The 27,902-nt window shown below is 42.5% G+C and overlaps 3 protein-coding genes across 3 annotated transcripts; 2 read left to right on the top strand and 1 right to left on the bottom strand.

Moving 5' to 3' along the window:
* The first annotated feature begins 108 nt into the window (after positions 1-108).
* On the top strand, positions 109-7,640 carry rdh5 (retinol dehydrogenase 5 (11-cis/9-cis)). The gene is made up of 7 exons (XM_053441590.1): positions 109-355; positions 4,391-4,510; positions 5,394-5,471; positions 5,580-5,902; positions 6,011-6,269; positions 6,850-7,013; positions 7,305-7,640. Exons 3-7 carry the CDS (start codon positions 5,440-5,442, stop codon positions 7,523-7,525), a joined length of 999 nt encoding a protein of 332 aa, XP_053297565.1. The 5' UTR covers positions 109-355; positions 4,391-4,510; positions 5,394-5,439; the 3' UTR covers positions 7,526-7,640.
* Positions 7,641-8,485: 845 nt separating this feature from the next.
* gls2b (glutaminase 2b (liver, mitochondrial)) lies at positions 8,486-19,796 on the top strand. Its single transcript, XM_053445301.1, has 18 exons — positions 8,486-8,787; positions 9,235-9,334; positions 9,533-9,654; positions 12,197-12,326; positions 12,534-12,613; positions 12,882-13,045; positions 13,697-13,755; positions 14,553-14,585; positions 14,669-14,727; positions 14,885-14,951; positions 15,849-15,899; positions 15,985-16,161; positions 16,259-16,390; positions 16,875-16,967; positions 17,052-17,113; positions 17,387-17,463; positions 18,953-19,016; positions 19,655-19,796. The coding sequence occupies exons 1-18, from the start codon at positions 8,621-8,623 to the stop codon at positions 19,794-19,796; spliced, it is 1,779 nt and encodes a 592-aa protein (XP_053301276.1). The 5' UTR covers positions 8,486-8,620.
* Positions 19,797-23,601: 3,805 nt separating this feature from the next.
* LOC128455203 (elastase-1) lies at positions 23,602-27,256 on the bottom strand. Its single transcript, XM_053438888.1, has 8 exons — positions 27,120-27,256; positions 26,924-27,027; positions 26,350-26,450; positions 25,988-26,113; positions 25,567-25,703; positions 25,328-25,470; positions 23,955-24,104; positions 23,602-23,704 (listed from the first exon to the last, which is right to left on the bottom strand). The coding sequence occupies exons 1-8, from the start codon at positions 27,220-27,222 to the stop codon at positions 23,693-23,695; spliced, it is 876 nt and encodes a 291-aa protein (XP_053294863.1). The 5' UTR covers positions 27,223-27,256; the 3' UTR covers positions 23,602-23,692.
* Between the last annotated feature and the right edge of the window lie 646 nt (positions 27,257-27,902).

Genomic DNA, 27,902 nt, shown 5'->3' with positions numbered 1-27,902 from the left:
CTAAATTGATTCAATCTTTAGCACAAAAAGTGTTTATACATGAGGCTTCACAAAGAGTTTTTAAGGACAGAAAAGTTTGCATAAAGAACCTTATTTGTAAAAGGCAAATTTAAGCCGGGAAGGTATTCTCCTGTCAACATGAACAGAACCACATTTAGTTAAATGCTAACTAAAAAACAAACACTGTGGGAGGTCAGAGGAGAAGACAGTGAGTGTGAGAATTGTTTAGTTGTTTGCTCTTTTTGGGGCTGATGGCTTAGTTATGCCTCTTACAGCAGTGAAGGTGAAAGCAGAGTGACAAATGAATTTCATTAGTCATTTTTATTGTGCACAGAGCTTTGCAACAACCATACTTGTGAGTCTATAAACACAATAACTGGTTAAATATTTACCTTGCCCTGCTGATTCAATTCAAGGAATGTGTGACGTGCGAGAAAGTTATATCATGAAAACAATTTACATAATTGCATGTTCTGTAACTAATTACACTTTCAATTCACTGCACAGTATCAGGAGAGAGAACAGGAAACATAGACCTTACCACGTCATATGTTATAGAAATATGTCGTCATATACAAGGCTTGTTGTTCATAATCTCAGTGTAAAAATATCTAAAGCAACAAGTTACAGTTTTGTAGAAGATGTAATCATTATTTCACTTTGGTTTTATTGTCCTAATGTATTGATTAGCTACAATACACAGTTCAGTACAATGTTTACAGTCCACACTCTGAACCGTAAGTTCTTACATCGTATACAGCATTTATTGTTCAGGCTTGTAAACTGATATACTGGGTCACTGAATTCAATGAGCCAATGGGATTATACACATTTTTTAGGGTATACACAACGTAGGATAATCTCATCATCTCATCTCATCTCATCGTCATCCGCTTATCCGGGGTCGGGTCGCGGGGGGAGCAGCTCAAGCAGGGGGCCCCAGACTTCCCTTTCCCGGGCCACATTGACCAGCTCTGACGGGGGGATCCCGAGGCGTTCCCAGGCCAGTGTTGAGATATAATCTCTCCACCTAGTCCTGGGTCTTCCCCGAGGTCTCCTCCCCACTGGACGTGCCTGAAACACCTCCCAAGGGAGGCGCCCAGTGGGCATCCTTACCAGATGCCCGAACCACCTCAGCTGACTCCTTTCTAAGTAAAGGAGCAGCGGCTCTAATCCGAGTCCCTCACGGATGACTGAGCTTCTCACCCTATCTCTAAGGGAGACGCCAGCCACCTTTCTGAGAAAACTCATCTCGGCCGCTTGTACCCGCGATCTCGTCCTTTCGGTCATCACCCAGCCCTCATGACCATAGGTGAGGATAGGAACGAAGATCGACCGGTAGATCGAGAGCTTTGCCTTGCGGCTCAGCTCTCTTTTCGTTACAACGGTGCGGTAAAGCGAACGCAATACCGCCCCCGCTGCTCCGATTCTCCGGCCAATCTCACGCTCCATAGTACCCTCACTCACGAACAAGACCCCGAGGTACTTAAACTCCTTCACTTGGGCTAAGGACTCATTTCCTACCCGGAGTAAGCAATCCATCGGTTTCCTGCTAAGAGTCATGGCCTCAGATTTAGCGGTGCTGATCCTCATCCCAGCCGCTTCACACTCGGCCGCCAGCCGATCCAGTGAGTGCTGAAGGTCACAAGCCGATGATCCAATGAGGACCACATCATCCGCAAAAGTAGTGACGAGATCCTCAGACCACCGAACTGCAACCCCTCCCCACCACGACTACGCCTCGATATCCTGTCCATGTATATCACAAACAGGATTGGTGACAAGGCGCAGCCCTGGCGGAGACCAGCACCCACTGAGAACGAAACTGACTGGCTGCCGAGGACCCGAACACAGCTCTCGCTTTGGGAGTACAGGGATTGGATGGCCCTGAGGAGAGACCCCCTTACCCCATACTCCCGCAGCACCTCCCACAGTTTCTCCCGGGGGACCCGGTCATACGCCTTCTCCAGATCCACAAAACACAAGTGGACCGGATGGGCATACTCCCAGGCCCCCTCCAGGATCCTTGCGAGAGTGAAGAGCTGGTCCGTAGTTCCACGTCCGGGGCGAAAACCGCATTGTTCCTCTTCAATCTGAGGTTCGACGATCGGCCGAACCCTCCTTTCCAGCACCTTGGAGTAGACTTTACCAGGGAGGCTGAGAAGTGTGATACCCCGATAATTGGTACACACTCTCTGGTCCCCCTTTTTGAACAGGGGAACCACCACCCCGGTTTGCCACTCCTTTGGCACTGTACCCGACTCCCACGCGATGTTGAATAGGCGTGTCAACCATGACAGCCCCTCAACACCCAGAGCCTTTAGCATTTCTGGCTGGATCTCATCAATCCCTGGGGCTTTGCCACTGCGGAGATGTTTGACTACCTCAGTGACCTCCACCAGGGAAATTGACGACGAAACACCATCAACCTCGAGCTCTGCCTCCAACATAGAGGGCGTGTTATTCGGATTCAGGAGTTCCTCAAAGTGTTCCTTCCAACGTCCGACGACCTCCTCAGTTGAGGTCAACATAGTCCCATCCTTACTGTACACAGCTTGGATGGTTCCCCGTTTCCCCCTCCTGAGGTGCCGGATAGTCTTCCAGAAACACTTTGGTGCCGACCGAAAGTCCTTCTCCATGACCTCTCCGAACTTCTCCCACACCCGCTGCTTAGCCTCCGACACGGCAGCAGCTGCAGCCCTTCGGGCCTGTCGGTACCCTGCAACCGAGTCAGGAGTCCTCCAGGATATCATATCCCGGAAGGCCTCCTTCTTCAATCGGACGGCTTCCCTGACCACCGGTGTCCACCACGGTGTCCGAGGGTTACCGCCCCTTGAGGAACCTAAGACCCTGAGGCCACAGCTAGCCGCCGCAGCTTCAGCAATGGAGGCTTTGAACACCGCCCACTCCGGCTCAATGTCCCCAACCTCCACAGGAATGCCAGAAAAACTCCGCCGGAGGTGTGAGTTGAAGATACCTAGGACGGGGGCCTCCTCCAGACGTTCCCAGTTCACCCGCACTACTCGTTTGGGCTTACCAGGTCTATCCGGAAATTTCCCCCATTCCCTGATCCAACTCACAACCAGATGGTGGTCGGTTGACAGTTCCGCCCCTCTCTTTACCCGAGTGTCCAAAACATGCGGCCTCAGATCAGATGACACGATCACAAAATCGATCATTGATCTTCGGCCTAGGGTACTCTGGTACCAGGTACACTTATGAGCACCCTTATGTTCGAACATGGTGTTTGTTATGGATAATCCATGACTAGCACAGAAGTCCAATAACAAACGACCGCTCGGGTTCAGATCAGGGAGGCCGTTCCTCCCCACCACGCCTCTCCAGGTATCTCCATCGTTGCCCACGTGGGCGTTGAAGTCACCCAGCAGAACTACGGAGTCCCCTACTGGAGCCCCATGCAGGACTCCATTCAGGGTCTCCAAGAAGGCCGAGTACTCTGAGCTGCTGTTTGGTGCATACGCACAAACAACAGTCAGAGTTTTCCCCCCTACAACCCTTAGGCGCAGGGAGGCGACCCTCTCGTCTACCGGGGTAAACTCCAACACCGCGGCGCTCAGCCGGGGATTTATGAGTATCCCCACACCCGCCCGGCGCCTCACGCCCTTGGCAACTCCGGAGAAGAATAGAGTCCAACCCTTATCCAGGAGTACGGTACCAGAGCCGAGACTGTGCGTGGAGGTAAGCCCCACCAGATCTAACTGGTAGCGCTCCACCTCCCTCACAAGCTCCGGTTCCTTTCCCCACAGCGAGGTGACGTTCCACGTCCCCAGAGCCAGCTTCTGCCGCCCGGGTCTGGTCCGTCGAGACCCCTGACCTTCGCTGCCACCCATGTGGCTGCGCACCCGACCCCAACGGGTCTTCCCACAGGTGGTGGGCCAATGAGATGAAGAGAGGGGGGGTGCCACGTAGTTTGTTCGGGCTGTGCCCGACCGGGCTCCGTGGCAAACCCGGCCACCAGGCGCTCGCCATCGAGCCCTCCGTCTGGGCCTAGCTCCAGACGGGGGCCCCGGGCTTCCTCCGGGCTGGGTCCCATCTCCTCTTGTATCGATATTCATTGAGGGTTTTTGAACCCCTCAATGAACGTAGGATAATCACAAACATAAAGTATGTTACGCCTGCATTTACACACAGAGACAAATCAGGCACGGAAAGTTTTGGCAAGATTTCTTCTCAACTGTTCGAGAGAGATTTTGGAAAGTAGTTAATGCTCTGTGAGAAGTTGGAATATGTCCAATAAATTCTTTGATATCCAAGTTTGCATATTGTACAGGAAAGTCTCTCTGCAAGTCCGAAACACTTTTAGTCTTAAACACACACACACACACACACATTGTGGATTGGGGATTACCAATTGCGGACTTGTCTTAAGGGATAAACCAGAGGGATAAAGCCTCCCTCTGACCAGCCTCTGAGTTGGGACAGAAGAAACACCAGAAAGGGAAAGGGAAGAGGACGGGTCACTTCCATCACTTCTTGAAAAATACAAAAGGTAGGATAATACACTTTTTTATAAATATCTGTTTTATTACTGAATTACCAATGAGTATTTTTTCTTTCATGTATGTCGTGACATAGTTTTTTCTTTTAATAACATGGGTCTATAATGGTGATGGTCACAATTTATCATAGTGGGATCTAAAGGTGTAGCTTTCAGCAAAGAGTAATTAATTTTTCAATTTAAGGTTTGTTATATCTAACCAAAGTAAAGTGATCGTTTATTATTATTTCATATTTTATATGTTTTTATAGATATGTATTTCCTAATGTTATAAAACAAAATTGAATATTCTTGACTTGAGCTGTAATTTTACATGGTCATTAATTATTGAACCGAACAGCAGAAGCATGGACACAGAACCTTATTTAAATCTGCAGCCAATTTGAATATAATGGTTATTTTGAACCCTGTATGTATTTTATTCTGTTATTCTAATTAATAAGCCTGAAGAGTAATTGGTTTTCTGCAGTGAGCAGCTTAGGCAGCTCAGTCACGGGCCTTACAGTTATGCTTCAAAACAATGCACCCCCCACCCCCCCTGCCCCGGCTCTCGTTCTCTCACAGATGCCTCTCTTTCATCCATAAGAGTCTTATCCAAAGATTTCTCATGTGCCCAAGGCAGTTCTGTATTACACTTACCTAAGGCCCTCAGTGAACCAATGCATTGTTCTCCATAGTTATCAAAAAGGATCAACAGACCACATACTTAAAAACAAAACAACTATATTACTATGAAAACGAATAGGGATTTGATTATGGGAATGCCTGGAATTTTCTCATGAGTATTTCCTCATTCTGTTCAAGTCCCTGGAAAGGAGATTTGGAAGTTGGCCGTGTCGCTACCCAGTAACTTTTGCTCAACCTGTTTTTTCAGCAGTCCTCCAGGTGACCCAAACCCCTCTTCTAGTCCTGGAAGCAGCATGGATACACAGATCATCTATGACCTTCTAGGGTAAGAAATACCAACGGGTCATTTTGGGCATACTTTGAACACATTTAATATATTTTGACATTTTCTAAATCCAATGATCTTATCAGTATAAATTCTCCTCTCTTTCAGGGAGAATGCTTGGTTGTACGTCTGCAGCACCTTTGCAGTGCTGTGGATTCTTGTGTGGCTGTACAGAGACAACCTGGAGATCGAGGAGATCACGGACAAGTACGTGTTTGTGAGCGGCTGTGACACCGGGTTTGGAAACCTGCTGTGTAAGAAGCTCGATCGCAAAGGTTTCCGAGTGCTGGCCGGCTGTCTCACGGAGAAGGGAGCTGATGATCTGAGGAGGCAGGCGGGCCCCTGTCTGAAGACTGTCCTCCTGGATGTGAGCAATCAGGACAGCATCCAGAAAGCCATGGAGTTCACCAAGAAGGAGGTTGGGGATAAGGGTGAGAGAGGATTTGCTTGATTTAGAAATAAGAGATAACTTTTAATTAAAGGCACAACTCAACAAAAATATCATGTTCCCCCTCTATCTCCTCCATTCCCCTTTGTAGGCCTGTGGGGTATCGTGAACAATGCTGGACGCTCTCTGCCAATGGGGCCTTCAGAGTGGATGAAAGTGGAGGATTTTCACGGCATTTTGAAAGTCAACATGAACGGAGTGATCGGCATGACCATGACTTTCCTGCCCCTCATTAAAAAGGCTCGTGGCCGCATCGTGAATGTAGCGTCAGTGCTGGGCAGAGTGGCCGCTAACGGTGGAGGATACTGCATCTCCAAGTTTGCAGTGGAGTGTTTCTCCGACTGCCTCAGGTGAGAGTTACGACCCGATCCACAGATGGAAGCTCACTGCAACTCTGAAGTGAAAGTGTTTTGTGTCTTCTCCAGACCTTTACAATGTCCTCCTGTATATTCATATCATAAGGAGAAGAAGTTATACAAGGCAAACTCTGTATTGTGCATGAAGTTGCACACTGTGCACACTGTAAACATTTTCAGTAATGTAATAGTGTCACAACCTGGCCACCACACATGAGTTAAAAGTTATAGAAATGAAAAAAAGAAAATTTAATTGTTGAAATCTAAATAGCACCAAAACCAAATGCTATAAAAGCCAAACTATTATGTGTGTATTATTGATATTTTTGACAGCCTTACTACCAAACAACATTAAACATAGTCCGGGACCCCAACATTATTCTTATCAATGACTTTTAACTGACCTTTATGGAAGGAGTAAATTTATTATTAACCGTTATTTGTTTCCACTTCCATCATACCATCATATATGAATTGTCATTTCATGGTAATTGTTTGTCTTTTATTTATAGAATACACAATATGGAGACATAAATACGTACATGTCAATCTACATGACCTTTACTGTACCCAGGAGAGATATAAACTACTTTGGAATCAATGTGTGCATCATCGAGCCGGGGTTCTTCAAGACGGCGGTGACGAGCCTCGACCCTCTCGAGAGGGAGCTGCATCGCTTGTGGAACCAGCTCAGCCCCGAAGTACAAGCCAGCTACGGAGACAAGTACCTGGACAAGTGTAAGTACACACCAGGCCACCGGATAGTATTTCAGTGGACTGTAGCACCTCTTATTGACCTAGATTATCATTCAGCACAACAAATGAATCTGCCAAGGCACCAAAGTCCCCTTACAGTGAATATAAATGCAGCAAATTGTAAACAATCATAGATGTTAGTCCCTAAATATGCCTGATCAATGTATTATTCTCACCCCCCCCCCCCCCCCCCCCCCCCATCTCACTGAGTACAAAGCACATGGTGCACTGAAGATAAATGATTAGTCCTGTTTATGTGCTTCCTCTCATCAGTCATCAAGGTCCAGCGTCTAATCATGAACGCTATCTGCGACACTGACCTCACTAAGGTGACCAGCTGCATGGAGCACGCTCTGACGGCGGCTCACCCCCGCACCAGATACAGCGCAGGCTGGGATGCCAAGCTTCTCTGGATCCCCCTCTCCTACATGCCTTCCTTTGTTGTTGATATTGGACTGAAGCTGGTGATGCCGCGTCCCGCAAAGAGCGTGTGACTCGTCATGACCTGAAAAAAACAGAAATCTATTCACAGTTATCAGCCTTTTTCTTTCTCTTCAATCATGGCACTTTGATGAATTATATATATATATATAAATATATCTACCTGTAAATGCCTTTGTCTGCTTGACACTTTGAGACAATAAAAAATAAAAGAAATGCATTTGTACAATAAGATTTGCTGAATTAATATTTTGTCAATTATTTGTGTTCCTTTTTGTGTTTGAGGCCGAAATAACTTAAATTTACTGTTAAGAAAAAGTGTTATTGCTGAAACAAATACAGGGAAAATCCAAAAGCCACCATGAGAAAAACTTTACCTGCATCACCTGGACCATGAAATATCCTCAGCAGGTAACACTGAGGGGAAGCATCACCAGAATTGATCAATTATGGTTTAAATATGTTGAAAACTTTTGTGGAAGTTATTTTCAAGTTTTGAAATTGGCTGACTAAATGCTGAGTGGGCGGGACACCTGTGTGCTCCCCTCTGGTTTGTTGTTGGAGCTGTCACTTGACTGACAGCTGCAACATGAGGTGCTGCAGCTGTCACGCACTACACCCCCACCCACCACCCAACCCCTCACTGCTGCATTCAAGTTCACATCGTAAAATATTTTTTTTATTTTCAAACAACTCATCTAATGATATATTGTGAGTTCATATACTAAATGACCCCTTGATATTAATTGTATATATTAAATATAAATGTCAAATATAAATGTTCAATTTAAGTGTCAACTGTTGAATCTAAATCGAAACACCAAATCTAAATTTGAAACACTAAATATAAATGTTCAATCTAATCCGTCCTCGCCAGTCATTGGATCTAAAGCCTGAGCAGCATATAAAGTGTTGAACATCATGGAAATGTAATCATAATGATTCAACTACACAATCTCTAGATTCATTGCGTCACTTTCACATGGACAGGCCTTGTGGAAAGGTTAAATTCCCGACCGCACGTGAAGGCAGCAGAACCGCACATGCAGTCAGTGACCTGAGACGCAGATAAAATAGAAACTGCTTTAAAACTAACTGTCTCCTTCATCCGCTGCTTCACCGGACTGTGGCTGCGAATCAGCCGCATCATGTTGTGTGTGAGGCCGCTGCGTCTGCTCTCCAACTCCGTACAACTCCTGAGGAACCCAGAAGCGGCGAGGAAGACATCGAACATCCAGGCAGGAGCAGGAGCAGCAGGAGCATGTTGCCTGAGCTCCAGCTCCTCAACTGCTCATATGGATCATCATGTCAAAGTGTGAGTGTTTGGTGAAGAGCTGATCACCTGCCTGATGGTGTGGGGGGGGGGGGGGGGGGGTCCACACCTCCACCCTGCTGAAAGACAACAAGGTTTACACTCTGGAAATATTCACACACTTACTCCACGGATCCCCTCAGGTCAACCAAGGACTTATCTTATCTCGACTGCACAGGACAAATAACTCACTTGTGCAAGAGGAATAACTTGATTGATTTGTGTTTCCAACTAATCAGTGAATCAAACTTTATTTTCACACGAGAGTGTTGTGCAATGCTGTCAACTTACAACTAGACCGGTTGTGTTTTGGCTTATTTTGCACAAAGCTATAGTGACACACACAATTTTAAAGGACATTAGATGACGCTAACAATAGAAACATTTTGTATTCAAACACTCAAAACAGCTTGAATTCTTCTTTTACGAGGTTACTTTTCTCTTTACCAGGGATGTGCAGTCACGGTCTCTCAGCTCCGGAGTGGACGACATGCTTTTCTACGCCATCACCGAGGGAAAGGACCAAGTTCCCATCTCGCACTTTACCTCAGTGAGTAACCTGACAACATCCTGTTTGTCCGCTGCTTGTATCAAAGACTTTAAATGAAGATTTTTCTCCACTTCGTCCAACTGTACGAATAAATTGAAGCCAAAATGTCTGCTATACGGACGCCGCCATCTTTTTATATAGTCAATGTTTAATATACAAAACTTCTACTGTATCTGTGGTTTCCATCTCTGTTTGCAGGCCCTGAGGAGAACTGGCCTCCACACGTCCGACCCTCGTCTGAAGGACTGCATGGAGAAGCTTCGACAGGCCGTGAATGACTCTGCCGGTGAGGCCATGATGGACAGGGACCTTTTCCACAGGTGAGACGGCAGCAGATTGGAATTATCTCTTTAGCTCCTGGCAAACACACACAGTGGAGGCCGCCATGTTTTTTACCGTAGCCCAGACTGGACAAACTTAATACCTTTTTTGAGTTTTTATGAAAACTGAACGTCACAGGTTCTCTATTATGTTTCGAAGGGGCGGTTGAGGTGAGGGTCATTCAGCTGCAACATGCAACTTCACCACTAGATGTCACCAAATTCTACGCACTGTACCTTTTAACCAATAACAGAGACATGCCAACTGACCCAAGATGTGAGATTAAATAGAAATCAATGAATAGAAAATGACAGTGCTTTGATTAAGTCCTTTGGCTGCTGCAGAGACTTTATAGTTTCCACTGACCTTTTTCACACCGGCTACTAAAGTACCTTCTATATCTGGACACCTCATCTGGGGCAATGATTGGTGTAAAGGCATAGTGATCTGACTGGGATTTTGGAAGTAGCCTGCCTCGCATTGTTTTCAGATTTTAGGAAAGTGTAAACACAATCCCTACAATGTGTCGACATCACTTTAGCTCAAATTACACACGTGGGTTTTGCTCCGGAGATTAGACAGATCCGATCTGAAACGTATCTCGTAAATACACGGTGGAAACTTATAACCTATCTGGATATAGATCACACTTTAATGTCTGTTCTGGGGGGGGGGGGGGGGTTGATTAAACTGTACCTTCACTACAAGAGGGGTTCGATGTCGTGTCCCATAGATAAATATGCTGTTCCTCAGTGACCCATCTTGTGGTGTGGGTTTATTTATTTTCTTCCTTTTGTAGAGAAAATAAGAATTGATTTCCCATTTTCACACAAAGTGATGGACGGGAAACGCAGCAGATGATCAAACACGGGAACACAGGTCTTTGATCATCGTCTTTAATGAGAGACGCTGTCTGAACGCAGCGGATTCAGTCACAGAGCTGACGGGAAATATCACCAGAGATTCCTCTCACCTTGTTTCCTGTTTCTTAGAGCGCCGCCTCTCCACGCAGAATTGACATCCATCTCACCGCCAACTGTCTCGTGGTGTTTTGTTTTCCATTCACCACCCTTTGAAGTCGTGACACCAAACTATTTTTAGTCTGACCTTCTCACAACAATCCATTGTAATGAAGGATTTGTTGTGTGTGACTTGTTTCGGGATTGTCTCTCCGCTTCTTTCTCCCCCCGGTCCCTCTTTTTTTTAATTTCCTTTGTCCTCCCCGACTTTACATCACTGATAAGAAGTGATTCATGTCTATTTTAAATTTAGGATTAAAAATGTGGAGGAGGTTAGAACCACTAAAGACTGAGAACACATGTATGATGTGATGTAGTCAAATGCAGCACTTGACGATTTCAATGCTCAGTGTCTGAAATGTATTAATTTGATGCTGTTGTCATTTTATTAGTTCAGACAGAAAGTGCATGATACCAACATTTAACATCATCTTCCCTCAATGTGAAGGTCTGGAAATATTTCTCACTGTTTTATAAAATTCAGTCGTGAAAATATGTGGATGTTTGACATTTTTTATTATTTCTAGGATATGTAAACTATCGGATATTTGCTTTCAGATAGGATAAATAATAACACAGCAAAAAAGGTAATTTAGCTCGACAGTAAAAGCTATGATATGCACAAATATTGTGTAATACTATTTGAGTTGATTAACCGGTAGGCATCTTGTGGTGTTATAAAATAAAAATCCTCTGTATTTACCATCGTTCTGATGAAAGCATGTTGCTCAGGCTGATCTCTCTTAGCTGCTCTGCGCTCCCACAGAGAACGAGGATATTACATTGACTTACATTCATTTCCTGGAGACTTACTCTAAAACTCAACAATAACAACTTCCTACCCAATGCTGACCCACAGTGAACTTAACCTTAAGCTAACCTCACCCTAACGTGTCCTCAAACTTTACCTTTGGAATACGTGTCCCCAGAAGGTCACTGTGAGAACATATTTAGGTCCCCACAACATGAGTCAAACCAAGACCACACACACACTAAAAAAATTGCAACATTTAAAGTCTCTGCAGCATCACTGTAATATTCTATTTATTCATCTGTAGTCCTGAGAAACTGTCTGTAAACCTCACATCCCCGTTGAGTTGGCGTGTCTGTGTTTTTGGTTAAAGGTACAGTAAGTATAATTTAGTGACATCTAGTGGTGAAGTTGCATGTTGCAGCTGAACACCCCCTCACCTCACCCTCTCCTTCCAAACACGACAGAGAACCTTTGGGAGCCTTCAGTTGTCACAAAAACTCAAAGTTGTTTAGTTTGTCCAATCCGGGCTACTGTGAAAAAACATGGCGGCCGTAGAGGACCTGCTCCCTATGTAAATAAACAGTATTTAAATATAAAGAGCCCATTCTAGGGTTAATAAAAAAAACAATTCATACAATTTAGATGAGACAGACTAGTGAAAACATCACTAGGATTATTTTATATTAAATTTCTGCCGATGGATCCCTTTCACCTGAATCTTACACACTGGACCTTTAACTCACCCCTGCTCTGCTGTTGTTCTTTCAGATGTGCTGGTGGAAATATCGTCCTGCTGATCCAGGCCTTCAGGAAGAAATTCATCATCCCCGAGTTTGATACATTCGCACAGAAAATAAATGAAATCTACAAGAGAGTAGGAAATCAAACTGATGGGAAGGTGTGTGCTGCATCTGTTGTTTGTTTCTCAGACATGGAAATGTTAATATAGAATATCTTTATTTTGCTATTGAGAATACTGTGTCCCACTTCTCCAAAATAATTTTCGACTAACATCTTCTCTCCTGCCGAGCCTTTACTTCTGAAACTTGTTTCTGAATCTTAAATCGTGTGATCTTACTGTTACTGTTTCCCTTGTGAATCCTAGGTTGCAGACTACATCCCCCAGCTCGCCAAATTCAGCCCAGAACTCTGGGGCGTGTCTTTGTGCACAGTCGACGGCCAGAGGTAGGAGTTACAGACTCATACTCGACAAAATAATATAATATTCTATAAATTCATTGTTATAAATTTCAATCATTCCAGTTTTTGGGTAGTACTCCCCCCTTTTCTATTAGTACAAATCAATGATGTGCAGTAACAACACACCTGATCCTCAAACTGCCCAGTGCTGCTGCTGAGTGATATGATGTTGTGACTGTGGTGTCAGTGGGTTGACTGGGTGTCATTTATTCAGATTCTTTGCCTCTTTAATTTGTATAAAATTTCCCTCCAGACACTCGGTGGGTGACACCAAGCTGCCGTTCTGCCTGCAGTCCTGTGTGAAGCCCCTGCAGTACGCCATCGCCGTCCACCAGGCGGGGACGGAGAGGGTTCACCAATATGTGGGCATGGAGCCCAGTGGACTCAAGTTCAACATGCTGTCACTTGATGACGAAGGTGTGTGAGGCCTCTTCACTCTGTGGTTACATCACAGACCTTGATACTATACTCTGGTTCTGGAAAATAAGCCTATGCGGAAAAGCCTGAAACTTGTATTCTCTCCAATGACCAGCAGAGGGCGCCTCCATTGGTTGCTAAAATAAGCTACTTTCTATTGAAATTCTTTATGACGTCAGGAAAGATTTATTCGAGTTTGAGTTTATGGTCTTAATTTTTTTTTTTTTTATTGAGAAATAATTAGATAATGAAAAAAGCTTGAATTGTATTGTATTTAGCTTGTTTGTGTTTTTCACATCGACGTCTTGTTCACAATGCTACTGAATCGCATTTAAAACAACAGACTGCTACTGACATTCAAATCCTTCTAATGTGTTGTTTGGTCTGCACCTCAGTATGTTCAGAAGATGCTTCATACACACTCAAGACAACATGCATAACATAACACAACACACATCAGGTCCCTTTATGAGTGAATGAATTCTTCTGTATTTAGTTCATATCTAGCCCTGTGTTTGGATATGGTCTGATATCATACATTGAAGTAGCAGAAAATTCCCAATGAACTTGACTTGATTCCTGGAAAGAAAACTCCCATTTTCCAGCGAAACTCCTCATCAACACTGAGCCTCCTGTCGTCTTCTCCTGCAGATAAGCCCCACAACCCGATGGTGAACGCTGGAGCCATAGTGATCAGCTCTCTTATCAAGGTAAACACGCAGTGCAGGCCGCTGTGTGAAAGTTGAATCAGCGCAGTGAATCACTCTCCCTCAAGTAAAAAGTCACCGACACAAAAATGTAACTGTCAACTTGGAGTTGCAGATGTAAAAAAATAAATAATGTTTTTTAGTTTCAAGATTTCAAGAAGTAGGATAACGTATTTTTTCGAAGAATGCATTTTTTACAGATTGTTGCATCAATAACATGCACTGGTTGTCAATAGTTTTATTCTTTATTGTTCTCTTTTATAGTTTAATTTAAAGAAAAACATTTCCTACACCTTTCTTCTTCTCGTGTTTTATTCTAAATGACCCCGTGTATCCCGGTAATGTGCCGTGCGTGTCCGGGTTTAGAGCCGGCAGGTTTCTGAGTGAGTCCGTTGTTGTGATGATGATCATTAACGACAAAGCCTGGGACGGGAAATGTCATTCAGCAGCAGTAGCAAGTTACGAATACAGCATCAAAGGCTCCTGATGTAATATTTGGCACGTTCAGGTTGTGTTACGAGAAAAAACTGGGATTAGAATCGTCTTTTTTTTTGTTTTTAAGCTTGTTTTCGTGAAATTCTTCTTGACCTCTACCTGAACTCTGTTTTATAATCTCCTCCTGTTTCCCCTGTCAATGCACCAGCTGATAAACAGATGTTGAGTTGTTACAATCACTGATGCATACAAGTGCTGTTTCACACTGCGTAATTGGCCAAGCTGAAGTCACACGCATTGTTTATGAATGAATGTGGCAATCACGATATTTCTATATGAACCGTTTTCTCTCACTCTGTTTTCAGCCTTGTTCAAATAAGGCGGACAAGTTTGACTATGTGAGTAACTTCAAACTGTGGCATGATTATTTTACTGTGCTCACAGATGCAGCGAATCACATAAAACCCTTCTCTTTGCTTAGGTTATGGAGTTTGTGAAGAAGATGGCCGGCCAAGAATACGTTGGATTCAGCAACGCCACGTGAGTGCACTGTCAATCATTTACAGATATTGTATTGTTTAAATATCTTAGTTTAACAAATCTGAGTTTGGAGACCGGGCCTGGGCAGATTGCCTGTCCGCAGCCCCATTGCATTATTGATGTTTCTGTATCGACCCCTTCTGCTCGTCTCTCTCAGGTTCCAGTCAGAAAAGGAAACAGGCAACAGAAATTTTGCCATCGGATATTACATGAAAGAGAAGAAGGTCAGTCACAGGACGTTTTCTTGCTGCATTAAAATCGGTGGGATTATGAATTATTAGTTTCTCTACTCTTAGATCTGTTTTCAGGTGAAATAAGACGAGTAACACATTTTATTATTGATTGATTATTAAAAAAAAACTAAACCCTAAAAAAATGACCATAACAATTCCCCTAAAGCCACAGTGACGTCTTTCAATGTCTCTGTAAATATGCTCAATGATAAAATGGAGAAAAGCAGAAAATCATCTCACAGGAGAAGCTCAGGCCAGAGAATGTTTAGTTTTTTGCAAGAATACATGAACCTAAATGATTATTTAAACCATTTTTGAGCACCTAAATCATCAATTCATTAATTGCATGCAAATATACAAAAGCAATACAATAAAGTAATATTTTGGAAAGCTAGATATTATTGTTGTGTGGTGAAACATATTTTCAAAATAAGTATTTTTTCAGTAACGGAGGAGATCCCCAATCACTTGCTATATTATATTTCCTTTCAGATTCTTTCTTTAGATTTTTAAGCCCAATTATCTGTAACGATACAATACAACAAAATCGTTTGTAAATGTTATTTTTTTTAATGTGTCCATTTAAATATTAAACATGAATATTTCATCCATTGTTGTTGCAATCATCAGTTTGCTCGTCCAATCATCTTTAGGCTCAACTAAACTCCATCTGTGCAGCTTCTCCATATGTATATTGCATATATTACCCTCCATGCATCAACACATTTCCCACTTGACCTTTTGACCCTGGGATGAGCTGTGTTGTAGAAGGTGCCAGAATACGACAGAGCTTTATAAACTGTTATAGATATTCATGACTTTCTGGTAGCATAGTACAATGGTTTTCTATCAGTCAAATAATCATGTTGATAATATTTAATTCAACAGTGTTTTCCACCAGGAGCAGATATGATCGATGCCCTAGATTTCTACTTCCAGGTAAATGTCATGAATAGAACATTTAATTTCACAATTCTTATTTTAAATGAAAAACATTTCGACCCTAAACGGTTTCTGCTCTCAGCTCTGCTCCATCGAGGTGACGTGTGAGTCAGGGAGTGTCATGGCGGCCACTCTGGCCAACGGGGGAATTTGTCCGATCACTGGAAAGCATGTCCTGAGTGCGGAGGCTGTGAGGAACACTCTGAGTCTCATGCACTCGTGTGGCATGTATGACTTCTCTGGACAGATGGCGTTTCACGTGAGTAACACGAGACGGGGCCACTCCACCACTAACCCTCTCACACAAATTGATGCCATTAACACACTGAAGGAAATACTGTGTTCCCATCCCTCAGGTGGGCTTACCGGCCAAGTCGGGCGTGTCTGGTGCGATACTGCTGGTGATTCCCAACGTGATGGGAGTGATGTGTTGGTCTCCTCCACTGGACAGAGTGGGCAACAGCGTCCGGGGAATAAACTTCTGTGAGGCAAGAGCGAGACACACACTCCGCCTGTAGATTCATTTTGTTCATTCATGGTGACTGGGAAGCAGCCATTAGCTTTTACATGCCTGTGTCATGCATTGTTTTTTCCATATTTTTTTAACGGCCAATTTGAGCTGAAGCGAGATGTTCACTGCTGTGAGGGAGAGGGATGTCAGGCTGAGAGGAATTTAAAAGTATATATATATATATATAAATAAATATATATGTAGTGTTAAAATATACATAACACAAGAAATTGCAGGATTTTTTTTTTTTTTATTGATGGCCCACAAGAAGGAAGGTAAACAATTCTTAACAAATGAAAGAACATTTGAGTCCAGCTTTGTGTCTGCGGCCTTATAGGTTGAATTTTTCAGTTGTATCTTTAGTTGAACTTGTGGTTTTCACATTAACTTGTCTTAAAACACAAGAAAACTCCTGAAGCATTTTCCTCTTAAACTCAATAAAAACTGTATCTTTCCCTCAGGAGCTCGTGTCCCTTTTTAATTTCCACAACTATGACAACTTGAGGCACTTTGTGAAGAAGCAGGATCCTCGCAGGCAGGACGGGGATGACAGGGTGAGCTGCTTCAACCGGTTTGTTGATTTTTAGATAAAAAATATCTATAAGTGCTTTCTTTATGTTTCTCCTGTGTGTTTACAGAACAAGTCTGTTTTCAACTTGATGTTTGCTGCCTACAGTGGAGACGTGTCGGCCCTGAGAAGGTTCAGTTTATCACCTGTGTGTCTCATAAAGAGCTAGTACTGTCTCATATACAAATGTTGCACAGAGATATTTTAATGTAAAGAGTATTTTTGTATTCAAAATGTGAATGGTAATTTCTGTATTTATCTTTATCTGGTTTGCCTTAAAAGATATGTTTTAATTCCTCATACTGCTCGTTGACTAGCTAAAATATGAAAGAAAAGCTAATATATGGTCAAATGTGCCTATCTATTTAAAAACATATATTTTATAACAGTTTTTATCTACTTCAGGTTTGCTCTCTCGTCCATGGACATGGATCTCAAAGACTATGACTCTCGGACAGCTCTACATGTGGCTGCTGCAGAAGGTGAGACCCACATGTTCTGTGTCATCTGTGCTTCTTCACTTTTAGTTTAATGAAAGAGCAACGCCGGCTCCACAGGGGAACTATACAAAGCAATTCTGCAACCGGAAATAAAGATTCTGGCACAACATTAATATATGAAAAATATGAGTTCTGATCAAACAAAAAAGATGATAAAGCTTCAAAAAGATGTTTCTATATTTATCTTTTAAACTGCACATTTGGTTTATGATCCGACTTCTTCTGTGGACACTTATTTTTGGGAGTTGGAAGACATTCATCACGGAGTTCTTGTTTCAGTGCATCTGCACCAAACCTCAGCCTGAGAAGAATAAGTGAAAACTCATGTGTGGGTGTGCAGAGCCTCATGAAAAATAAATGTAATTGAGACTTGATATATTCAAGTATATCGATAAACTTTATTATGAATAAAAGGAAGAGACAAATGCGACCAAATTATTTTAGCTTGAATAAAGAAAATAAAAAATTATAATTTTTTACGTAAAATTGAAACTAAAATGCTTTTCTGAATTTTTTCATTCTGTAAAATCAAAGTTTTCATATTGGTAACCATAAATCTAGACAATGATATTATTCAAAAAGGCTCAAATCAGCCTGCTCATAATCAATCAGGCCGTAATCAACATTGATGTGTGTAGTATTTCAGTAACAGTCGTGATGGTGGCAGTTGGACTGTGGTCAAATGCTAACCTGAGTCTCTCCTGAGACACTTTGACCACCGGGTGGCGCTCTACTTGTGCAGCCACAGAATAGAGCTTCACTCTTAATGAGGAGCGGTTGTCACAGCAACACAAGAGCACATTAGTCCCACTAATTTATTTCCAGAGATAATTATAATTTGCTGTCATTGTCAGAAACGAGAACCGCGATGTATAACTCCGACTCTCTGTAACGTTATTTTTATCTCTGTGTGTCATCTGGAGTATAGAGTGTGTGTCTGTGAGCGACGCACATGCAGAGATACACTTGTTGAGTTATTTGTTTTGACGCTCACCAGTGTAATGAGGTCTCGCTCCATTTGTTTCCATGATTAACTGCAGAGGTTCAGTTCCTCGGGCTGACTTTACACAAGACCACTAATTAATCAACTCACTTACACTCACACTGCTGCGCCATATGGACGATTGTGTGTCTCCTGTTGTGGTTTTGAATTCTGTCCCGGTGCAGATTGAATGCTCCGCTGCAGCATCTTCTTCAGTCACATTCTTTTTCACAAACTGACGTGTGAGCAATTCCTTTGTTTAGATCATTACAAAAAAAAGGAATAATATACCTAAATCTGATTCTGAGTCAGCTGGTGAGTGCAGGAGGATATGTTTTTATTTAAAAAAAATGCTTTATTTGTTTGTCTGAGATTTTTCCTCTCCCACAATTCGTCACATTGTTCCATTGCTTTTTGACACCAGTATTTGTGTCGTCTATATTTGTTTGCCCCTGATGAGAACCTGTTACATCTCCTGTTTATTCTCAGGTCACATCGACGCTGTGGTGTTTCTGACTGAAACCTGTAAAGTGAATCCGTTTGTAAAGGACAGGTGAGATCAGCATCTCTAACGTCTTCTTCACAGCTCCTGATTTAATCATAATCAAATATTTGAAACGCTAGCTCGGTTTTCTGCCGTCCTTTATTTATAACCAGACAGTATTTAGAGGCATTTTATTTTCTATATCGATCTCCTGTGGTGATGCTGGTTGTAGTTTTCTTTCTATAACTGTAAAAGTGACCTGTAGATATTTAGCCAGGAAGAGAAAAGACCTTCTGCAGGATTCACTCCACAGAAGCCTGAAGCCACAGCTGCTGCACAAAGAGCTGTTCACCTGTTTATTCAAAGATTATTGGTATTGAACGCATCACGTGTCCAATTCAAGGCCTTGTGAATACACATGTCAAGTATGTGTAGAGAATTAGATGAACAGTTCTGGAGACACATGAGCCACATACACACAAACAGAGATTTCTGGAAGTATTTGACAGATTATAAAATCAATATATCTAACAGCAAGCCATAAAAAAAGAGATTAACATTATTGCCTGTAAGGTTTAATTGAATTAAAGCCTTCTGCGAGTGAACCTTCGATCTTAAATTCTCTTTACCATTGTGAGAAAAACTTTGCTCAATGATCTATCGGCTGACTCTCCTCTTCATCACGACCTTCACCTCTCGCTGTGCAGGTGGGGGAACCTGCCGGTCGACGACGCCATGCAGTTCGGACACGACGACACCGTGAAGCTGCTGAAGGACTATCAGCAGCGAACGCAGCACACGGGGGCCGAGCAGTCACCGAAGCTGGGCACCATCGAGGGCATGGTGTGATGGTGTGATGGCGTCAGGGCCCTCGTGACACCTGTTTATACGTATCTGTGGAATTGAGAGAGAGATATCGATCGACCTGTGGCGATCTTTTCCATCTCTGTGAATTAACTATGCAAACTGGAGTTTACAGCAGCAGCAGAGTTCGTTCATTTGATTAAAAGGGGGGGGGGGAACTGTTGTGCTTTTTCTAACTTATACCAACAGCACTTTTTACTGTTTCTGTTTCTATTCTCTTATTTCACGATGTTGAAAACTGGATTCTACATGATCCCAGTAAAACTCACGGGAGGTTCATTGTATAGGTTTCGTTGTTAAGCTGTAAATACTTGTGCTGGATCCCTGATACACAGATGAATGATTGTTTTAATATTTATACACATCTTAACCTGACATCAACTAAGATAATTTGTGTTGTAGAATATGTTGACATTGAACACATGCATTAAACATGTTTTTTATTAGATTATATTTCATCTGCCGCCTGCAGCTTAACTTCCTTTTGATTTCATGAGGTTAGTCAAAGCACCGTGCAGGCAGCGATTTTAAATATTAAGCAGGATCCACTAAATTCACCTAAATACATGAGGATGAAGCAGCAGGGGGGGGCAGAGCCTGAGCTGAACTGTTTTATATGCTGCTATCAGAAGTGTGTGTTTGCATATGTTTATATGAAAATATAAAATAAAGGAATAAGAGCTATTCAGCCGTGGCTGCAGTGAATAAAACATGCTGAGTCATGGCAAGAACGTTTGAACTGAGTCGCTGTGTTTGTTATTATTATTAATTTAAAGTCATTACATTTTGACAGACTGTTTCTTTACGTGCCCTGTAGCCAATATACATGTGGAGATCATTGTTGCATACAAAATACACATGTACCAGTTTTTTTTTCATCCAGCAGGTGGCGCTCTACCCTCACTGAGCAAATGTATGTAATCTAAACCGGTGAAGCCCAGTCTATGGTGAAGCCACATCATCCATTACACTGAACATCCTTGCAGGACGGCAGCATTAATAAACAGGACAGACTTTATATCAGAGTGACCTGACCTGCTGCCACCTCAACACTTTGTCCTGACGCCACCTTCCTCCTCTGCCGCAGCAGGCAGGAAGTCCTGCTTCAGCCAAGCAGGCGAACCTCCACCAGCTAATGAGAAAACACACTCTGACTAAATATTTTCAAATACAGATTTATTCTGCTATTTGGATTTGACTCCTGCAGGTGAAAGGCCTCTCCTGAATTATATAAGACTAATGTTGTTGTGAACTTTAAATGACACAACAAAAAGGAGAATCTGCTGCCTGTGCTCAAGCTGGCAATATGTTACACTTAAAATTAGCAGGACTTCTCCTATTAATTGCAAAATATATTATACTATATTAATTTAAATTAATTAAATATAAAAACAGGAAAAAATTTCCTGCAATTCCTGCGCATTGGTCTTCTGCGCAGAATGTGCGCAGTGGGCTTCTGTGCAGGATGTGCGCAGTAGGCTTCTGCGCAGAACGTGCGCAGTGGCCTTCTGCGCAGAATGTGCGCAGTAGGCTTCTGCGCAGGATGTGCGCAATGGGCTTATGCGCAGGATGTGCGCAATGGGCTTATGCGCAGAATGTGCACAGTGGGCTTCGCAGGATGTGCGCGCGCAGTTTTTTTTTTTTTTTTTTTTTTCCCCCATTTAATTTATTAAAAATATATATATTTAATTTAATTTTTTAATTTTTTTATATTTAATTTTATATGTAAATTGTTTTATTACATTTCATCATCATTTCTCCGCGCTGGTTCAGGGGTAAATGATGCTGGTCTTCACAGGTGACTGACCTACGCAAGCCTGTAGCCGCCACCCCCCCACAGGAGATTATGTGCTTGTGTGTGTGTCTGCGGCGCTTCCTGGTTCTTCCCGGCACTACGCAGATACACATTGCATGTGTCACCTCATGATAAATCAGTCTCCTAAGTCGCCTGTACCAGGAGCCGCCCGTGTCACTGGTTATCTTGGCTCGCTGTCTGGCCGGTAACCAGCCGTCCGGACCGCTCCGTGAAGAAGGAGGAGGAGATGTTTCTTTACTTGGAATGCGGCCACTTTATTTCTCGGATATACAGCAGGAGCAACACTCGCACCACCTCTAGCTGCTCCGTCACTTCTCCTTATAAACACACTTTTATCGTATTTTCCCACAATACCCTGGTGCACTACGTCACACACTACAAATTTTCCTTAAAGGGGCAGGCCATACCTGCAACACAACAGCTCTCGGTCTCATATACAGATGGCAAGAGAAAGCAGAGACGCAGACTCAGCAACTACAACCGAGATCCGATGCACCTTATTATTATCTGAGGGATTTTTACACACACTCTGATAAAGATTCCGACAGTTAAGGCAAGGGGTAGTGATGGATAAGGTTTTCTTTCATTCTCACTTTCCACCTTAAAACTATGAAATGAACTGAAATATGAACTAGTTCAGAATTTAAATGGTGAACTATGAACGTGAACTATTCATGTTTACTTGTATGAACTGAACTTTGAACTAGTTCATGAGAGTAGTGAACTTGCACAACACTGAAAATCTATATCCATCCATCTTTATGCCTCTCTCTCTCTCTCTCTCTCTCTCTCTCTCTCTCTCTCTCTCTCGCTCTCTCTCTCTCTCTCTCTCTCTCTCTTTCTCTCTGTGATAAACCTCTGACCCCCCCGAGCAGAACTTGGATGTGCAGAGACGTTTACTTTCCACCTCACAGTTGACATATCTATTTATCACACTTTTCATGGCGTCTCCTGGATAAACGACCTCTGACCCCACTGAGCAGAACTTGAGCAGTGACTTTATCTTTCCTCTCAGTTGACGGAGCTGTCAGCAGCAGCAGCAGCACTGGTTCATACATGTCGCAGCTTGCAGATGAGTCAGCCTCTCTTCATAAACTCAGTATATATATATATCTCCCTGTAGTAAGTCACACATGTCATTCATGCAGATGTTTCCCCTCTCACGATATTATCCACCCTAGTCGAGGCCACTGTGAAGCAGCTATTTGTTTCTCCTCTGATAACCACTTCATCTTTCGGACAGCTCACTGACTAATGAAGGTAGATTCACTGAGAAAACTGCATTTTTCCTCCAGGTGATTTTCCCCGATGCAATTTTTTTTTGATATTTAAAACATGTAAGAATATATCTATTTGTGACTAATGAGGCATTGAGTTTAATTGATATAACTCGAGGTAAAATTCAAAATATGTGCTCGTGTCTGAAATATTAATGTCATATTATTATTCTAAATCAAACGATTAAAAATGATTTAATTTGGTATAATTGAATTGACTCTGATTATTGTTTGTTTGCAGTGAAACCCATCCCATTAGTTTGTTGTTGTTTGCACTCTCACATGTCAAACACATTGTTGCAGTTATGAATAAATAATATGCAGCTGGCTTTGTAAGAGGACGACGGGAGGATTCTAAAGAATTTCTTTCCTTGCGCATAATAATCCTAAATTTAGTCTTTTAAATGGTCTTTATGTTAACATTTACAATTGTGTGATATATTTTTTGCCTTTTTTCCATTAAAAACAGTATTTAACAATCCCTGATTGTGTCAGTGTAACTTTTAAAATCAATTTTGGAGCCAAATTTCATCCCATACAAATTACCCCATATAAAATGTGATTTATCAAAACTGGAATAGATCTACAGTGTTTTATTCTCATTAACCTAAAACACACTCCACATCCACTGGTGCTTTTTAAAGATCTTAGAATGATCAATACCTTTTACACAAAATACAACACAAACAAATATGGCTACAGTGAAAATGACATTTTATTGTGATGGAGTCGCAAAGAAGAGGAGACGAATCCCGAGTCGTCTCCTGTCTCCATGGAGACTGTCCTTCTCAACCCATGATCTGGCAAAGAGAAGATAAATGAATCATTACGTGATTATCCTCAAGGAGCTGAACAAAATACCGAACAGATAAGGTGTAGTTCTACAAAATGAATGGATGTAGAGAAGAGATTGTGATTATCCTGCAATTGCTGCATACGGATATAACGTGATTCATCAAGAGACATCATCCCTTCATGTATAGCTCACGATAATGCAAATGTCATGGTTGTTTTTCTCTCATTTTGTCTGTGGTTGTGTTAAATACTGACGTTGTTCATCCAGGAGATGTAGGCAGAGGAGCGGGTGAAGACGGTGGGCTTCTTGGGAGCGTTGCAGCCGGAGGAGGACACGAAGCTGGTCACACCGTGGACAACCCACTGGCCGTTGACGCTGCAGTTCAGGGGGCCACCGGAGTCGCCCTGGATTCGGAGATAACACAAAAGCCACAGAGAGTTCATAATGGACGTCTTTACTTCTGTACGTTGAAGAAGTGCCGTTTTTCAAAGAGCAACATGTTCCCTCTTGCTTCACACATCCTCTTTTAATCTCAGACAGCCTTGAGCAAGTTTGTGCACAACATGAGCTTTTTGTGCAGCTCAAGCACTACAGTCTGGATCTCTGTGAGTGACTTATGGCCCCGCTGATGCAGCAAGTAATCCCTCATGTGTCCTGCAAAGTATCTTCCTTGACAAGAAGGGGTCAGGCCTCAGCTCTGACATTCAATTTGACTTTTCCTGGTGGAGTAGAACTGAATTTTGACAAGTTCTTTTTCTGTGTTTCTCCCAGTCTGCATGTACGAGACATCACTCCTGCCATCTTAATCATAGAAGAAGCTCTGGAGGAACTGGGTTCCATATCTGACTCTTACCTGCTGAACCTATAACCAAATTTTAATTAAGGTTCATAAGTTACTAACAACTGTAGATCAGTTAATCGATCGGTTAAACACACTACTGAAAAGACATTTGGTGGTTAAAAGATACTTTGTCCAGTGTTGATCTTTTCTATTTGATAATAATGCAGTTATAAATGTTAATAATCTATTGATGAATGCTTAATAAGGTGGTCAATATCCTCAGCATCTTTTTTTACCACAAGGACAAGTTAATAAAGTTAGAAGGGTATTCAAGAAGTCCAACATTATTTTTTCAAATGATTGCTAAAATTGATCCATAAAGCATAATAATTGACTTTATAAAAAATAAACAAATTAGTTTACATTAGATTTTGGGTATGTAGGGTTATGTGGGTTTTCTTCATCATTAATATTGTATTTATTATTACATGTATTTTTTGTACATTATATAAAATTTAGACTAGAGCACAGGTAAACAATATAAAAATAGATAGGAACCTGGTTAAGTATAAGATAATTATTAATTAGGGGTCAGATTAGATAAATTTGTCCTTTTCAAAAGGACACTTAATGATAAATCATTAATTGTCTTTCTTAATTTCTAAATTTCCCACGAGATTGATAAAGTATCCATCTATCTATCTATCTATCATAATTTTTCTTTTTTGCATGAATGAAAATGAATGAATAGCTAATTATGGCCATTTTAAGAGGTGTTACCCTGAAAAAGATGTCAGGCTCCAGGTATCACACAAAGTGAGAACGGATTGCACGGCCCTCACTCACCTGGCATCCAGAGTCTCTGCCGCCACCGGCACACACCATGGAGGTCTTCACCGTGCTGCCCCACCAACCATAGCTGGTGCAGGTCTTGTGGTCAACAACAGGCAGGGAGGCCTGTTTGAGCTGAGCAGAGAGCTGACCTCCGGCTGAGGACAACACAGAAACGTATGTCAGCTTTGATGCTAAAGGTAAACACCAAACAGATTAATTCATCCTGTGCTGCATCGTGATGTCCCACTCACTCTGGGTGCGTCCCCATCCAGTGATGAAGCAGGGGTTGTTGTGGGGCAGGACCTGGCCACTGGGGGGGAGGGCGCCCAGCTGGACCTTGTTGTTCAGGGAAGCTTCAGAGGACAGACGCAGAAGAGCAATGTCCCACCTGAGGGTCAAAGGAAACATGTCCTCATATGGTCAAAACAAAATAAATAGTCAAAAAGTCATTTTAAGACCTAAAAATATGTATTCAAATCAACACACTAATTAAAATATCCACATGATGCGGCTGTTATATGAAACATCATGTTAGAAAACTATTTTTACTGACTTTTACATGTTTACAGATCTATCTAGATTCCACTTTTATAACGTCTGATATCCATGTATCAGTATTTGTTGTTTTCTGTGCAGAAGTGGGTCAGAACATGACTCGTGATCATCACTCACCCTCCAGCAACGCTGTTGGAGTTCCAGTTGGGGTGGATGTAGACCTGGCTCACGCTCATGTACTGTTCTCCGCCTTCGTGGGAGTTCAAGTTGTGTTCTCCAAGAACAACACGCCAAGTCCTGGCGCTGTGGAGATAGAAACAACAGAAATGTGTCATTCCTACACTGTCAGCCAGCGGATTATCTCCAATAACCTGTCACCCATTGAAAACCAGTCAAATTTAAATCTAGATGTCTCAGCTCATTTAATGAAATATGTTAATGCAAATGTTCAGCTTTTAGAACATGTCTCCTGCTACTTCATCCACATTTCTTATAAGATTTAGAACCAGCAGTTGGTCTGTGATTTATGAATCACCCACCGGTCCACACAGTGAGCAGCGGTCATGACCCATCCTCTTCTGACCAGGGTTCCTCCACACGTGTGGTGGAAGCTGGAGCCAGATTTATACTGAAGAGAGATCTGACAAAACCACAACAGAGAGACATTACAACCACAACAAAGGAGTTTCTCCTCACATCCTTTATTGTATTATTATTTTGTCTCTTTGGTTTCAACATATTAAATATGTTGAAGCCAAAGAGACAAAATATATCCACATATTAAATATGAACCCTAACCCTATTAAGCCAATCACTTTAGTGCTTTAAAAAAAGCAATTTTTCCAGTTTTAACCTGAAATTAAAGTGAGTTGTGAGGAAAATATATTTGCTCTTGTAATGAATCTTAATCTGGTCACTCATTCTTGTCACCTAGATATCCAACCTCTGCCTCCACAGTGAGGTGAGTCAAAATGATACCAAACCAGCACCGATGTGGAAATAACATCAATGCGCAGCAAAGTACCAACGTGAAAAATATATTTTCGTATTGGCTTCAATGCTCAGCGCCCTTGTGCCTCCACTGCTCTCCAGTCAAACAAAGCTGCCCCGTACCTGCCAGGGCCAGCTGTTGGCTCGGGCCACTTCACCTCCCACAACCCTCTCCTCCACACTGTCCTCCTCCAGATACCTGGGCTCGGGCTCCAGCTGGGCCAGCGCTGAGGGGAACACAGGCGACAGAACAGTAAGACAGGAAGAGTTCGAGCATGTGCAGAATGTGAAAAGAGGAGAGGAATCAGACGCTGTTTACCGAGGGCTGCGAAAGAGATCAACACAAGAAACCTGAGCATGTCTGCGGTCTTCTGAAACTTCCTGTGCTGGAGACTGCTGGCCACCACTCTTTTATACCCCATGTGTGTATGTGTGTGGGGGCGTGTGTGTGTGTGTCCACCTGTGGTTGTCTCACCGTTATCACTACAGTGGAGTTCCTTATGGAACAGCTGACTCAGCTTTGGATCCATTTGTTTTTCCACAGGTAACAGATTACATGTATTTATATCTATACACAGCCCAATATTTGCCCCGAGGGACTTATCTTTATGTGCAGCAGATGTCCCCCTCTATCCTCAGACCCTCAGGTCACTGTTTGCTGCTTTAAGGGAAACTTCACAACAGCACACACCAATCGTTCAAACACATTGTCAGGTGCATTTTATTCGGCTGAGTCCATGGTTTTAACTGTTCACTTATAGTAAACCAAACTGAGGTGAACAACCACTGAGATTAGTCAAAAATCTTTGCTTTTATGCAAAGTATTGTCGTCCTCTGGTACTCAGATGAAGATTGTCCTCAAAGTAACTGAGTGGGATGAAGACATTTAGATGCAAAGATCCTATCATATTTTCAAAAAAATGAAATGTAAGCTAGAGCGGCTGGAAACATAAACCACCTTGGTAATCATTTCAAACAGTAGGAAAGTATAAGAACGTATAGGGTTGTACTCTAGGGTTGGTTTTATATGTAATAAGTGGGACTAGTGCTACAGGAGGGGATCAGCCTGTAGAAGATATATCATGTAATCAGCTTCAAAGGA

The sequence above is a fragment of the Pleuronectes platessa genome, chromosome 2 (genome assembly GCF_947347685.1).
Source record: "Pleuronectes platessa chromosome 2, fPlePla1.1, whole genome shotgun sequence".
Lineage (NCBI taxonomy): Eukaryota > Metazoa > Chordata > Actinopteri > Pleuronectiformes > Pleuronectidae > Pleuronectes > Pleuronectes platessa.
The sequence above is the reverse complement of the archived record's forward strand: the minus strand, read 5'-3'. Positions and strand labels throughout refer to the sequence as shown.